Source organism: Exophiala aquamarina (assembly GCF_000709125.1).
Source record: "Exophiala aquamarina CBS 119918 chromosome Unknown aczIA-supercont1.3, whole genome shotgun sequence".
NCBI lineage: Eukaryota > Fungi > Ascomycota > Eurotiomycetes > Chaetothyriales > Herpotrichiellaceae > Exophiala > Exophiala aquamarina.
Window position 1 is genome coordinate 783139 of NW_013550585.1, and position 13541 is coordinate 796679.

The 13541-nt window shown below is 52.4% G+C and overlaps 4 protein-coding genes across 4 annotated transcripts; 2 read left to right on the forward strand and 2 right to left on the reverse strand.

The window, feature by feature from the left end:
• Nucleotides 1-147: 147 nt before the first annotated feature.
• A1O9_03870 (ribose 5-phosphate isomerase B) lies at nt 148-1088 on the forward strand (the record flags this gene model as incomplete). Its single annotated transcript, XM_013406163.1, has 2 exons — nt 148-351; nt 804-1088. 2 exons carry the CDS (start codon nt 148-150, stop codon nt 1086-1088), a joined length of 489 nt encoding a protein of 162 aa, XP_013261617.1.
• A 640-nt stretch (nt 1089-1728) lies between these two features.
• Nucleotides 1729-3132, reverse strand: A1O9_03871 (uncharacterized protein; the record flags this gene model as incomplete). The annotated part of the gene is made up of 1 exon (XM_013406164.1): nt 1729-3132. A coding segment is annotated over one exon (1404 nt), but the record flags the coding sequence as incomplete, so codon positions are not given.
• A 723-nt stretch (nt 3133-3855) lies between these two features.
• Nucleotides 3856-7348, reverse strand: A1O9_03872 (uncharacterized protein; the record flags this gene model as incomplete). The annotated part of the gene is made up of 4 exons (XM_013406165.1): nt 3856-6326; nt 6391-7024; nt 7079-7119; nt 7180-7348. 4 exons carry the CDS (start codon nt 7346-7348, stop codon nt 3856-3858), a joined length of 3315 nt encoding a protein of 1104 aa, XP_013261619.1.
• A 3794-nt stretch (nt 7349-11142) lies between these two features.
• Nucleotides 11143-12738, forward strand: A1O9_03873 (uncharacterized protein; the record flags this gene model as incomplete). The annotated part of the gene is made up of 1 exon (XM_013406166.1): nt 11143-12738. The coding sequence occupies one exon, from the start codon at nt 11143-11145 to the stop codon at nt 12736-12738; it is 1596 nt and encodes a 531-aa protein (XP_013261620.1).
• Between the last annotated feature and the right edge of the window lie 803 nt (nt 12739-13541).

Here is a 13541-nt window from a genome sequence, read left to right on the forward strand (position 1 = left end):
CCCTCATATATACGTACATACCGTCTTAATATTCTCGTTTCATCTCTTCTCATTCCAAGCCAAATCCCCGCGCCCGAGTCTTTCCCCCCGTCGACCTACATACCTACCGTACCCCACACCCCACTCCACCCCCCTTCCTTTAAAAATATGACCACCCAAGAAAAGACAGCCCTCCGCGTCGTCGTGGGCAGCGACAACGCGGGGCACGCATACAAGACGGCGCTGAAGGAGGTGCTGAAGAAGCATTCGGGCGTGACGCACGTGCTGGACGTGGGCGTCGTCGACGCCGACGACGGCACCGCGTACCCGCATCTCGCGGTCGATGCGGCGAAGCTGATCAAGAGTGGTGAGGTACGTACTCATGTTGACAGTATAGCGCTGCCTTTTTCATCTGTCTGGATGGGTGAGGACTGTGGCGGAGGAGAGGAGATGATGGGGACAGATTGGGAGAGGTGAAAGAGTGGGCGATCCGTGGCAGCCAGCCTGCGACGTGCACTACGAACGCCTGTACGGTACGACCTGCTTCGAACGTGGATGGCCAAGAGATCTGTTTGTCTCCTCGAGTGAGCAAGATCCGCGAAACAACTTCTGTTCCAGCGGACACGACACGACACGACACGACATCACGATGTAGAAGGCTATGCTGCCTCCTCTCCTCCTCTCTTCCTTTTTTCCTCTCTCCTCCGTCACCTCGACCACCTCCTCTCTACCTCACAGCCCGCCTCCCCTCCCTTCTTCACCCTCCCCAGACCCCCAACGCCCACTCCCCTACTAAACCCCTCTACTCACGCTTACGCTTACAGGCCGACCGCGCGCTCCTGATCTGCGGGACGGGGCTGGGCGTCGCCATCTCGGCGAACAAAGTGAGCGGCATCCGCGCCGTGACCGCGCACGACCCGTACAGCGTCGAGCGCAGCGTGCTCAGCAACAACGCGCAGGTGCTGTGTTTCGGGCAGCGCGTGATCGGGCTGGAGCTCGCCAAGAAACTCGTCGACGAGTGGGTCGAGTTGCGCTTCGACGAGAAGAGCGCCTCCGCCGAGAAGGTCGGCGTCATTGGCGAGTACGAGGAGCGCTTTGGCGAGTTGTGATTGACGGGGGAACGAGGAGGCTTCGGAGCGACGAGCGCAGAGCGCCCACGAAGAGTTGTGGATGAATACTGTGTTCAGAAACCAGGAATTCCAAAAGTAAAAAGACGAAAAAAAGAGATACGCGCCATCTCATCGAGAAACAAGATCAACACCTGAAGCTCCGCACTACTCTGGAGCCAGAGACCGAACGCACATTGCTGTCATCTGCTCAAGAGGCCGCGGCTCTCGGAACACACGCTATCCGCAAGATCCTACATTTGAGGATACGGTCAGGTCTGAGGCACCATCTTTCGCGGAGGAGGACACCTAGCACCTGGCACCTGGCACCTGGCACCTAGCACCGAGCAAGCACCATTGCACATTTTCGAGTTGTGAGAGCGCACGACTGATTACAGTTGGTTCGCATGAGAAGTAAGAGTAAAAAAAATTGAAGCAAGCAGCAAGCGGGTGAAATATTCGATATCATTATCTGATGACCCCCTTTGCGCGTGCATCTTATACATCCACTTCTGATTAAAAGACATTCTGTCCTATCCCATCCTATCCCATCCTAGTGCCGCACCACTACAACTTCCAAGGTGCAGGGGCGCTTTGCAGTTCATCCGACCCAGACACTACCAGGAACCGTATTATCGTGCTCGCCAATGCCATGCATCCAACATCCACGGAATTGGCTACCCTTGCCCTTTACGACGCGCCAGTATCGAGGATGCCTCGGACATAACGGACTACTTGGAAGATGCTCCGGGATCGTGTAATCAAATCTTTCCTCTTCTTCCCTCTTCTGGCACTGCAAGAATGCTGGTAGAGAAGACGCGCCGCAGTCGGCGGTGCTGTCGTGACGCTTTGCATCCGGATCTCCTTCGTCGGTAACATCCAGTTCAGCAAGCTTGACATCATACCAGTCCCCTCGGCGAAGTCGTTTGCGTTTTCCGCTTCTCGTCTTTCCCAGTTTCTGAGTCGCAGTTGCAGACTGACTTCGCGCGGCTTCTCCATAAGTCGCTGGGCTAATACCCTCGCGCACGGCACACGCACTACCTTCACTCCTCGGGGCATTATAGTCGAAGAAAAACCCTTTCAGCCTGCCATCTTGAGTCTCCTCAGGCAGAGGTGGTGTCTGAATTCTTCTCGCCTCGCTTGGTAAGTAGCTTGTTCCACCCCGGATGCTGATATCAACTTTGAGGAAGTCTTCCGTTTCAGCACTTGGACTTCTCTTGATTTTGTAAGTAGCCTGCTCATCTGGAGTATTGGCTGGTTGTGGTCCCATCCTCATATTGATTTGACTGGATGTATATGACGGAGCATCAGAAAGTGCTTCTTGGCTCTTCCTTTGCACCATGGTACATTGGGATGTGATTCCTTCTACTGTATGTGGACTAACATATCGACGAGCGGTTGATCTTCCGGTCTCTACCCTCGCCTTGAGTGGTTTGATAACTGGTAACCGTGTGGAGCCCGAATTATTGTGCTTTCCATCCTGAAGTATTGCCGTAACCCACTGAAGTGCCTCAGAGGTATAGTTGCGCTTCAAGAGTGAGGAGTGATCAGCCATTCGTGAATCCTGTCTCTGCTCAGGGCTTTGCTCTGACACCCTGGAAAAGGTAATCTTCGGAGCTACTTTTGACAAGCTAATTCGATTGATGAGGTTGAGCGGCGTGCACAAAAGATCCTTGAGCTTGATCGAACGTCGGCGAGACTTGTGAGATTCTCCGACGACCTCAGTCCGACTCCCATTATTTTCTGTCTCTGCTTCTTCTTGTTTGTGGTTGGAATCCGTAAAGGAGGTTTCCACTTTGATGTTACTGAAACCATATATCTTGGGAATTGAGGCATGTGTTGGTGCTGGAGGCTTTAACGGAGTTTGTTCAGTCCGAACGGGGAGCTGATCTGATCGACTTGTGTGCATCTTTGAGGTACTCGCAGATGACCGCCTTTTCTTTTCAGGGTTGACCTCCTGATGTTCGAACCAGACACCACCCGATTGTGTTCTTTCCCAGATGTGGCCAAGCCTAGGCCGCCTGGGAGGGTATTCATGGCTATCCTTAGATGTCGGTAGTGAACTGTTCTTCTTATGGCTTCGTGTAAAAAGAAGAGGCTGCTTTAAATAACCATTCTTTTCATTCAGTTCCCGTTTGGTGTCTTCAGTGATGCTTTTACTACCTACATTAGTCGGCGTAGTCTGAGGGCTGTGTGAAGGATCTGAGTGTACTATCAGTAGGCTGTCTGCTAGGTCTTCCACAATGGCTTGCACATGCACACGTTTGAGTACACTGCTGTAGTCTGACCTCGTTCGTCGATTGGCGTTGCTCCGGAAAGAGGCATCAACCCCAGTGTCCTTTGGAGATTGTGTGCACGGTGATGTTGGTGTGCCTCCACTACTGGCACGGCATTCTGCCTGTGGAAGGTCGAAGTAGCAAGAGCCGGTTGAGGGAGATGATTCTGGCATCGTATTGGTCAGTATTGAAAATGGTAATCTATAGCTGATGTGGTGTTGTGATGCGGTTTAAGGTCCTGAAATATGAGTCCTAGGTGATCATTAAGTGTGAGAGGAATGGAGTGGCTGTGCTGTTGTGAAGACGATGACCGCAAAACTCGCAAACCTTGATCTTCATATCTTTTGTAGCAAGAGCGAAACACCCAACGTTTACAGAAGGTGGTGGTCCTTGGGGAGGTCCGTTGTCGTTGCGAAATCACCACATTCCCGCCTTCTTTTCGTACTGTGCGTTTGAAATACGTAGTGAAGAATCAATCGCTTACGACTGATTGGTCATTCCTCTCCGAGACTCATTTTCTTAATGTCCTCCTCGACAGACAACAACCCTAATGCCCAGTGCGTCCTTGTAGAGCTAGATCTATCAATCAAGCTTCGATCATGATTGACAAACTCGGACTCGTACTCAGAAACAGGGTTGGATCCTTGACTAGACTCTCGGACTGGCCGATCAGACCTTGAATAAGCACCACTGACTCTTGCATCTCTGTTCTTGTGGTCAAGCGTTCTTTCGTATGGGGGACCTCTTCCTGCTTGCCCCATTTTTTCCCACGCGATTTCACAGGCTGCGGCAACCGCACCCGATGTTTGCCAGCCACATCTTCGGGCGACATCTTGTAGCTTGGTGATAGTCCATCCTCTTTGGGCGGCATCTTGGTATTGAACAGCTGCAAAAAGTAGCTGAAAGGTACTTTCCATCAATGCACCTGCAAATTGGGGATCGAGTGCCCCATCTGCACTCTGCCCATAATGCTGTGCGGAGTAGAGCCCAGCACAGATCTTCCCGACCGTCTGCGCATGTTCTTTACTCATGTGAGCCGTCACTCCTGCTGAGACCATGGCGGCTGGAGGCATTTCCGGATGGAATCGCCACAAGAGAATGCGGCCCACGTGGTAAAACAACCAGATTCCTGCAACGCCAGCATTTCGAAAGATCAGGGCTGGGCCAAAAGGAGTCGTCAATGGCTGTGTTGCCGATTGTTTCAGTGGTTCAAAATCAGCACCGAGGGAGGACTTGAAACAGTCAAAGGCTTTGGTGATCTCTGCATGTTCGGCAAATGCCCTGGCGGTGTCTTCTTCGAGCGATGTTGTGGGCGTGGGATGCCTTTCTTCACGTAATGGTTGGAATGCGGGATCATTGATTGAGGCGTCCATGTTCTTGAATGCAGAGTGCACATGAATATCTGCGCTTGGTGGCATCATTCCATACATTGGAGGAGTGTTGCCGGCGCTGGGCATTGAACCACCTGACGGGCCTGGCGGACCCGGTCTACTTTGCCTGACTCTGCCTTCATTCGCACTTGGCGCTGGCGAGGGTCTTACCACGCTGGCACCATCGGATTTGGTGGATGAGCTGTTTTTGCGGGAGGTTGCTGATTGGGACGACGTTCCAGATCCCCTTCTGGGTTCGCCTTGGGGAGGCCCACGAGGCACAGGAGGTCCGTGACGAGGAGGGCCAGGGGGTCCCTGAGGTCCAAAGAGCCAGCCAGGGGGTTTCCACTGCCCCCCTTGAGCCTTTACTGCCCGTTGTTTACGATGTCGGTCTTTACCTCCAAAATCTGCCAGTCGAGCCATGGCCAACATAAAATGATCTAACGTAGCGTAAGGGTTGTCTGCTCGTCCGAATTGACCCCTCGGTGGACAATAAATCCACTGATCGTATGGCATCAGTAGTTGGTCGCCACTGATCATGCTCTGAAAGATGTCCTGTTTGCAATACCACCATCTAAGGTCCATTTTAGCTTTGAAATCTTCAACGTCCTTGTCGCTTAGATTCATCTTAAGTTCCTGGGGAGGAAATTGAGGCTGAAACTGTGAGTCATAGTCGATCGGGATACCTGTGAGCCGAGAGACGAGACCAGTATCGACTTCCCAATCAACATCATCGAGTAGTGCCAGTGGGATTCCAGCTACTCGACCATAATTCTCTTCGGTCAAGGCGAATTGTGCTGTCCACTGATTGACTCTCGCCTTTGCCCCGCTCCTCATCCGCCTGGCAATCTTGGTCATGGCTGCGTAGTCGTGTTCTAGGACCAACTTTGTAGCTCCTCGAAGATGCAGATTCCATCGCGAATGGTCACCAGTAAGCACTTCGTAGAATCCTAGGACTAACACCGTGGCGAGTGTTGCGATCTCATGGCGTCGATTGGGAAGACCGAGGAGTTTTCCCACTCTGCGGACCGAATATGTAAAGTGTTTGACTGCCAGATCTTCCGAGGTGCCTTGCAACTTGGCGAGATGGAGTGCTCCGAGTGCTAGAATGGCATGCGCGAGTGCAGCATGCGACAGAGCCAAGGCTGGGATGGTGAAGTTCCATAATGTGCGGGCTGGGGCGGAGATCGGAGAGAAATGATGTCGTTCGTAGATGGACATGCAATGACTGGAAACCTCGACAAAGTGGCAGAAGATCCGCTCATTCCTCTCGTCCTGCAGCGGAGATAGTGTTAATCTTGGCTTGAACGTTACCAGGGTCTGCTGCGGTTGTCGTTTGGAGACTGGGCGTTTTGATTGTTGCCAACTCCCTCGTCCTGAACGATCAAGAATTTCGGTCAGGTTTTGAGCGGCATCCTGGAAGGAGATGTCTCGATCCTCCATTTCGACATCGTATGGGTCTTCTGGATCTTCGTAGTCGTCACTAGGCCCCTGGTACTCCATCACAGGTGCAGTAGCAAGGGCGCCACTCTGGACGGATGAAAGAGCTGGAGGTTGGACGAAACCTTGCACATTGTATTTTCTGGAATCATTTTCTATTGATAGAATTTAGTGCAGGAAACGTGGAAGAGCCAAAAAACATTATATTTGACTACATACCCACTATATCTCCTTGAAGAACTCCATAAGGTTGTGACAAGAATGCGGGTCGTTGCTGACTGGGATCAAAGAAATGTGGCTGATCAGGAAACTCGTGAGGCATGGGGCTTATGGCTGACAAAGGGGCTGGGTTGTGTGAGAATGGCTGAGACGCTGAATAGATTGAGGGATCGGCGAATGCAGGGCCGCGGGAGAATTGACCAGAGGAGGCCTGGTCCTGATATGGCACTTGGAACATGGGAGCAACGCTCCCGGTGGTATCTATGCCGTGGTATAGTGGTGTAGATTGCATTGGATTGGGTTGCCAGGCATAGTATTGTCCGGCAGCCGAATTGGATTGATGTATTGCACCTGGAGGTGGCATTTGCGTGTTCTGTGCATAGTGGGAGGAGTGCACATGCTGGTAAGGGAGAGTACCAGTAGGGTCGATCGACGAGCAGGGCCCTAGGAATGGTTGACCAACTTGATGCGGATTGTTGAAGTAAGAAGCGTTGAAAGGATCAGCATGTGCTGAATAAGATGTTCCGGAGGGATCACGAAGATCCGGTTGTGGGCCGTGATTCTGTTGTTTGTAGACAAGAGGCTGAATGTAGCCGGCACAATCACGTTTTGATTTGATGCAATTCTTGCATATCTTGGATATGGTAAGGATGAATTCACATGTCTCCTGTGGACGGGATCGACTGACCGGCTTTTCCTCTCCACATTTAATTCGCCTCTTTCGACAGGCTGGAATGGATCAAACAGATTAAAAGCGAACACTGGCTAGAGGGTTTGCTAACGACTTACTCAAGCATCCTGTCTTGGTGCGCCTCTTCGCGGCCTGCTTCTGTGCAGCTTCAGCGGCATTGTCGTCGCTTCTGTTGGAAGCAGCTTCTGATTTCGGCGAGTCCTTGGCTTCATTTTCGGGAGACAGAGGCTCCGTGCCAAGAGTGTTCTCAGGGACTCCCACTGCCATGACTACAGGTGGTCATGTAGTCTGATCTCCTAGCTGGGGGCGTTTGGCCAGGTATTGGGGACTCTGCCGGGCCGATGGTTATAGCAGGTAAATAAAGGCATAAGAAGAGAGATTCTTCAGGCAGCAGATGACATGTTCTGGGCCGATATTATCATTCGAGTGCGATTTAGAAGTGGATCTCTTGACCTCGTTCCAGGTATCTCCCAAAACGATCATAGCGCCGATCAGGGTCAGTCGGGAAGCGCCAGGATGTCCTACGCTAAGGTATCTGACGACTATGAAAAGCGTTAGAATACGAAGAATGGCGAGGTCCAAAATCCAGGGAGTTGGAACCTGCCGAAGGCCGTAGCTAAGCACCCCGGAAACGGGCTGGGGGAGCTTGTAGTGTTAATCCAACGGATGTTGGCGGCGCTCATGCGAGGTGATTGCGGCGCGGTGGTGATTGGGCAGTTCGTTATTGAAAACAGAAGGCCCTTTCGAGGTGCAAATCCTCAACAGTGCCCAAGGCACGAGAACCCCTGTCGTGTTCTCACACAGTGATGGCGCAGGAGTGGCAGTGGCAGTGGCAGTTGGGAAGTGCAGCAATTGTGGTACATAGATTGTAATGGCGGAACGAAACAACGAGGTACCTCTCGTATGTCCTATCCGTAGATACTCCGTACTCGCACTTGGCCAGTGAGTTGGGTTGAGCTAGGCAGAAAAGTGGTTTGTACCTCACATCACGCAGCGAGGTGCAGAAAGATGCAAGGGTACGAGTACGAGTATGTATTCAGTGGCGGGCGCCAAAAGAAAACACTGAACCCGGCACCGGTTTTGATGGCTTTTAGTTTTGTAAAGCAAGCTGCTTGAAAAACATGGTATGGCGGGTGGAGGGTGGAGTTTGTGTGTTCGTCGTGGGGTCGAGGGCCACAACACCAGAGGCAGAGGGCCCAGGGGGCATGTTCCCATCCGCATGTGCGTGCATCTAGGATTCTACTCAGACTACTCGTACCAGACTGGCAAAGATAGTGCGAGATAGTGCGAGATAGTGCAAGATAGGGGCAGATAGTGACAGATTAGAGCTGGTGCTAAAACCAGAGCAGATGAAATGGGGAAGCTGCTCTGTGCGAGGAGGACAGGAGCTGGCAGCCACGCTTTCCGACGAGTATGATACCGAGCACGAGGTGGGTAAAGCGTGGCTTGTGCGGATCCTAGTAACAGACTAACAGTCCTGCGTACGAGTACAGCCCTCCGTCAGGGTGGTCTGATCTGCCACCGGGCCAGAGACTCAGAGCCTCCATAGGGGAGCCGCAGAGTAGGGGGTTTGACTTTGCAGGAGCAAGGATGGGCATCAATGCCTGCCTCCAGCCTACGGGGAGTCGACTGAGGAGTCAAGAACTCGTCATGACTGGGATTGGATGGGGTTGCACCATGTCGTTGGGATTGAATATTGACTGGGGTGTACGGAGTATGTTACGGAGTACAGGTTATTGTTGATACCTGCATTGCCCCGTATCTAACATAAGATGTTACACCCCTCCAGGGATCGCGCAAGATCTTCAGGCGCCCAGGGGAGCATCGATATCCAGATACTAAGTATTCGCATTGATAGACACGATGGACACCGGATGCCGGGAACATCAGCGGGGAGGTGGGCGACCACTGGGCCGCCGCCACCCACGAGTCCACAGCTCGCGAGGGGTCCCTCGGTCGTCAAGAGGATTCAAGTGTGTCCGGCGCTATAGTAGAATGACAGTCAAATGGCTGCAGTAAATGACGGATAGAGGATATTTGACGGACGTCATGACACTGGCTGCTTTTACAGGCTTGGCATAGCGCTACATACTGGGCTTAGCGCTACGTAGGTCATTTTAATGGCAAAATTTGCTAGTAAAGTACTTTAATATAGACATCTTAGTACATCACATGACCACACTAAACGGGCCCTATAAGTGACAAAACGCTGTCATTTTGGAATAAATGACAGGCTTCTTGGCGCCTATGACAGACAAATCCTAGTCGCCAATCATCGTTTATCTCGGCACTGGGCCTAAGGGTGCCTAGAGAGAGGCAGAGGCAGAGCTTGGGCTGCCCACAACGTGGTTTTCTCCCTGGAGACCCACCCACGAACATTTGCTGAGTGTCATTGTAGGGCATGCCTCTTGTTCATCTCGTCCTTCCAACCCTGTTGCGTGCCCCCTACCGCAGTTGAGAAAGTCCAGTCTCCAGACCCAAACGTGGTGAATGACGGGGACATGAGACTAAGCCGACCAAGCCTCTAAGACCTACGAGTATGTGTCCTGGCTCCTCCAATCGTCGCCCTTCCAGTCACTACTAAGTGTTCAAGCCCTCGAAACTCCCTATACTCACGGAGTGCGGAGTCTTCCGTACACAAAACCGGGATACAGGCCCACCAAACCATTTAGATCAGTCAAATTTGGTCATGGGCGCATTTTCAACGGTAGCCCTCAGCTGAATTCGATGATTTGCGTCCCCCGGGCTGGAGCTACCCTGCCAATCAAGCGCCCCTGCTATCCCCTAGACCCTCGTGTTAGTCCGGGGCCCGGACAAGAGTTCGCTTCATTTGCTCAACCGTCGTGCTATATACTTGAACAAGTTAGACGCTTGCTGCACGATCCGACTGGTCAGATTGACTTCCTATATCACAGTTTGGGAGGGGTAGGCAGAAATTAAAGGAACACCCAAAGAAACCATGATATGGATCTGATATCAACGAGTATTACCATTGTGTAGATCAAATATTAGTATTTACAGTAGTACAATGCATGTACATTGCAGAATGCAGCCTAGCAAACTCAAAGCTTGAGCCGGCTGTGGGTTCTGCACGAGCGGCACACGGGGCATTAAGGCAAATGTGAGAAGAGCCCTGGGTTGGTTGGGCACAAGCACGAGCCCGAGGGGCAACTGATGCAGAGACTATCGAGTACGCAGCAGCGACAACCCTGAGGGGGTCCTGCCGCTGGTATTAGGCACTGGTGTAGGTACTGGTAGCACAGGCTATGCCACAAGTCCTCGTACTGTCGGTACTCCGTACTTGCTGGTCCATACAAGAGTACACCACAGGAACCTGACCTAGTAGGGTACACCAACCTTTTGGCTACCTCCCTAGGTACCTCCCTATGTCCTGTAGGTACACTGGCAGAACTCCGTCATCGAGCCTCCAAAATCTGGGCAGTTAAACTGCACGGAGTATGCACAGTTGGTCTGGACGGTGGAGTGGCTCCTTACCATAGACCAGATCCATCCTCCAAGCTAATTAACCGGGTCGAGAGTTCCTCCTCAGATAGGTAAGTCACAATTCACAAGCTTGAACACACCAACCACTACTCTGTACGCCTGGCATGGTTGGCATGCTGAGCATGCCAACCATGCCCCTGGGGCCATTCCAGGCTTAGCGCCTGGAATTGGTGTCTCGCGAGGCTCCTGATGGCCCCCTTAGGCTCCCCTAGGCTCCCTGACGGTCCCACAGGCTCTCCAATTGGTTAAGTGGTCTGGCGCGAGGGGTGTCAACTTAGGATGTCTAGGCTTGTGGCTTCCGGCTTCCGGCTTGTCATCAAATTCTGATCCCCGCCAAGACTTTCCAGCCAAAAAAGAATCAACGCGAGAGGCACAAATCTTCCTCGGTTCAGATCCTGCGGCCCTTCCAGCATATGATCTTTATTGCTGATCGATGGGGTCATGGTCCCTGGTCCGTTACTCCGCCTGAGACCTGCAGAATGATTGACTAAAATTTCATCTGCTGCCTTCCTGAGTGAACCTTTCATTTTATTCCTTTGCCCGTTTCTGGGTTGGCCATGTTTGCTGTCCCCGGTTGGGCTGTCCCTGCCAGCTCTCTCGTCCAGGAGCAGAGCTCATCATCCACCAAAACAGATTCTTCCTCCCTCGGAAGCGCAACTTCTGCCTCAAACAAGAGAAAGAGTGCACGTGCCCATACCGGCCGCGTCTCCAAGGTCTCCGGCAGCGAACTTGACCGATTATGGAATCAACAGAACGGATTGAAACAGGCTCACAAGGCTGACAATCAGAGTCGGCCAAAACACGCCAGTAAGGAAGAGCAACCTGCGAAGAAGACAAATCATGACACAAGAGATAAAAAGCCCTTGCGCTCCCACGATGTCTTGAGTAGTGACAACTCTTCCGAAAAGGGGCCTAAGGCTAAAACCAGGGACAAGAAACACCGCCCTTCAGATGCGAACATCGCGCAAGGGCAAGAGCGCAGGGAGAACAGAAAAGAGAACGCCGGTAGAAATGAGACCCATTCGACGAAAGCCTCCGAGGCTGTGGCATCCCCATCTAGAATACTGGAGAAACTTCCACCGGTTCCCTCGTCAATCACCAAGCTGACGCCTTTGCAAGCTAAAATGCGCAGCAAGCTGACCTCTGCCCGCTTCCGCCATCTCAACGAGACCTTGTACACCACGACCTCCTCCTCAGCCATGGACCTCTTTGCTGCTTCCCCCGACCTCTTTGCTGAGTACCACGCCGGCTTTTCCCAACAAGTCAAGGACTCTTGGCCTCAGAATCCGGTTGATCAGTACATCAAAAACGTCAAAACCCGCGGGACTCTAACAAACCCGTCTGCCAACAAGACCAACCCACTCCCTCGCCGCAAGACTGGATCCTGTACCATCGCCGACCTTGGCTGCGGCGATGCCCCACTTGCTCGTGGCTGTCAATCTGTCATCAAGTCCTTGAAGCTCAAGTTCCACAATTATGACCTGCACACACCGAATTCACACGTCACCAAAGCTGATATCTCCAATTTACCCTTGAGGGACGGCGAAGCTGATATTGCGGTCTTTTGCCTGAGTTTGATGGGCACTAACTGGGTGTCCTTCGTGGAGGAGGCTTGGCGCATACTACGGGGAGACGGCAAGGGCGAAGTCTGGGTCGCCGAGGTCAAATCGCGCTTTGGTCGAGTTTCTCGCGCCGCTGGAGGAGGACCTTCTGTCGTGGAAAACAGTGTTGGCAAGAGAAGAAAAATCCAAAATGCCAACAAATCCTCACGGAACGACCCTGACGATGACGGCCTCCCCACAGAGCCCCTCTTGGCTGAAGACACAACTGCTGGCTCTGGATCTCAAGACGACACCGATATTTCAGCCTTTGTAAAAGTCTTCGCTCGCCGCGGCTTCCAGCTACGAGAAGACTCCGTAGACAAGACCAACAAGATGTTTGTCATGATGGTCTTCGTCAAGTCTGGCATCCCTACCGCGGGAAAACACAAGGGCCTGAAATGGAACGGTCACGAGTATCAGCGCCAGCCACAGTCGCATGAGGGCAAGTCGAGGTTTGTGGGCGGGCAGTCCAGACGAGGCGCTGACGAGGACGAAGTCTCCCCCATGGAGGAGGCTAAGGTCCTGAAACCTTGTGTATACAAAACAAGATGAGGAAGAGAGTACACGGTCCGAATGATAGTGGCCATGCAGGTAGGTAGCAATCAAGCAAGCCAAAACGGTAGGGCTAAGCCTCAGTGCTGTCCCCTTATTATTGCACCAAAGCTGAGTATTCTGACTGGCAACCGTTCGGTTCTGTCTATGTCTCGGTGTGATTCTGTGTGTCGCTGCTTGTTTCACTTTCTTGCTGATTTGAGTTGTACATTTTTGCCCCATCCCATCATCTCCCAGTAAAAACATGTAACTTTTTGTTGTTCGAATACCCACACAAGGCGACGCACCTCTCTTCTCCTCCACTGCAAATCACGTCACATCAAACCATTTCATTCCATCGCCAAAAACTCTTGCACTGTCTCTACTTGCCTTGCCTTCCAAGTCATCTGGTCGTTTCCTACTGTCATCTGACTGTCAACACACCATGTCATCTCACACGAGACATTTGCCTCATACCCAAAAGCCCTAAAAGAACCCCATCAAACAAAACACCGGCAATCAGTCCCAAGCCTCCGGCGGCTGACGCCTATCCAAAGCCACGACCAGGTTCCTACGGATCTGGATCTGCTCGGGCAACAGGGATATCCTGGCGTCGATCTCCTGCCACATCCTCTTGACGCCACTATAGTCAAGCATGCGGATATGCTCCGGCATGTCCAACCCTTCCACATGCACACCGCCGTTCCACGTCTTGATCAACGTCAGCACCACCTCCCGATTACTGCGCACGTAGCTCCGTACTGGAAACGGCGTATTCGCGCGCCTCGCCGCCTGCTCTGCTTGGCTCGGGTGCTTCGACGTCC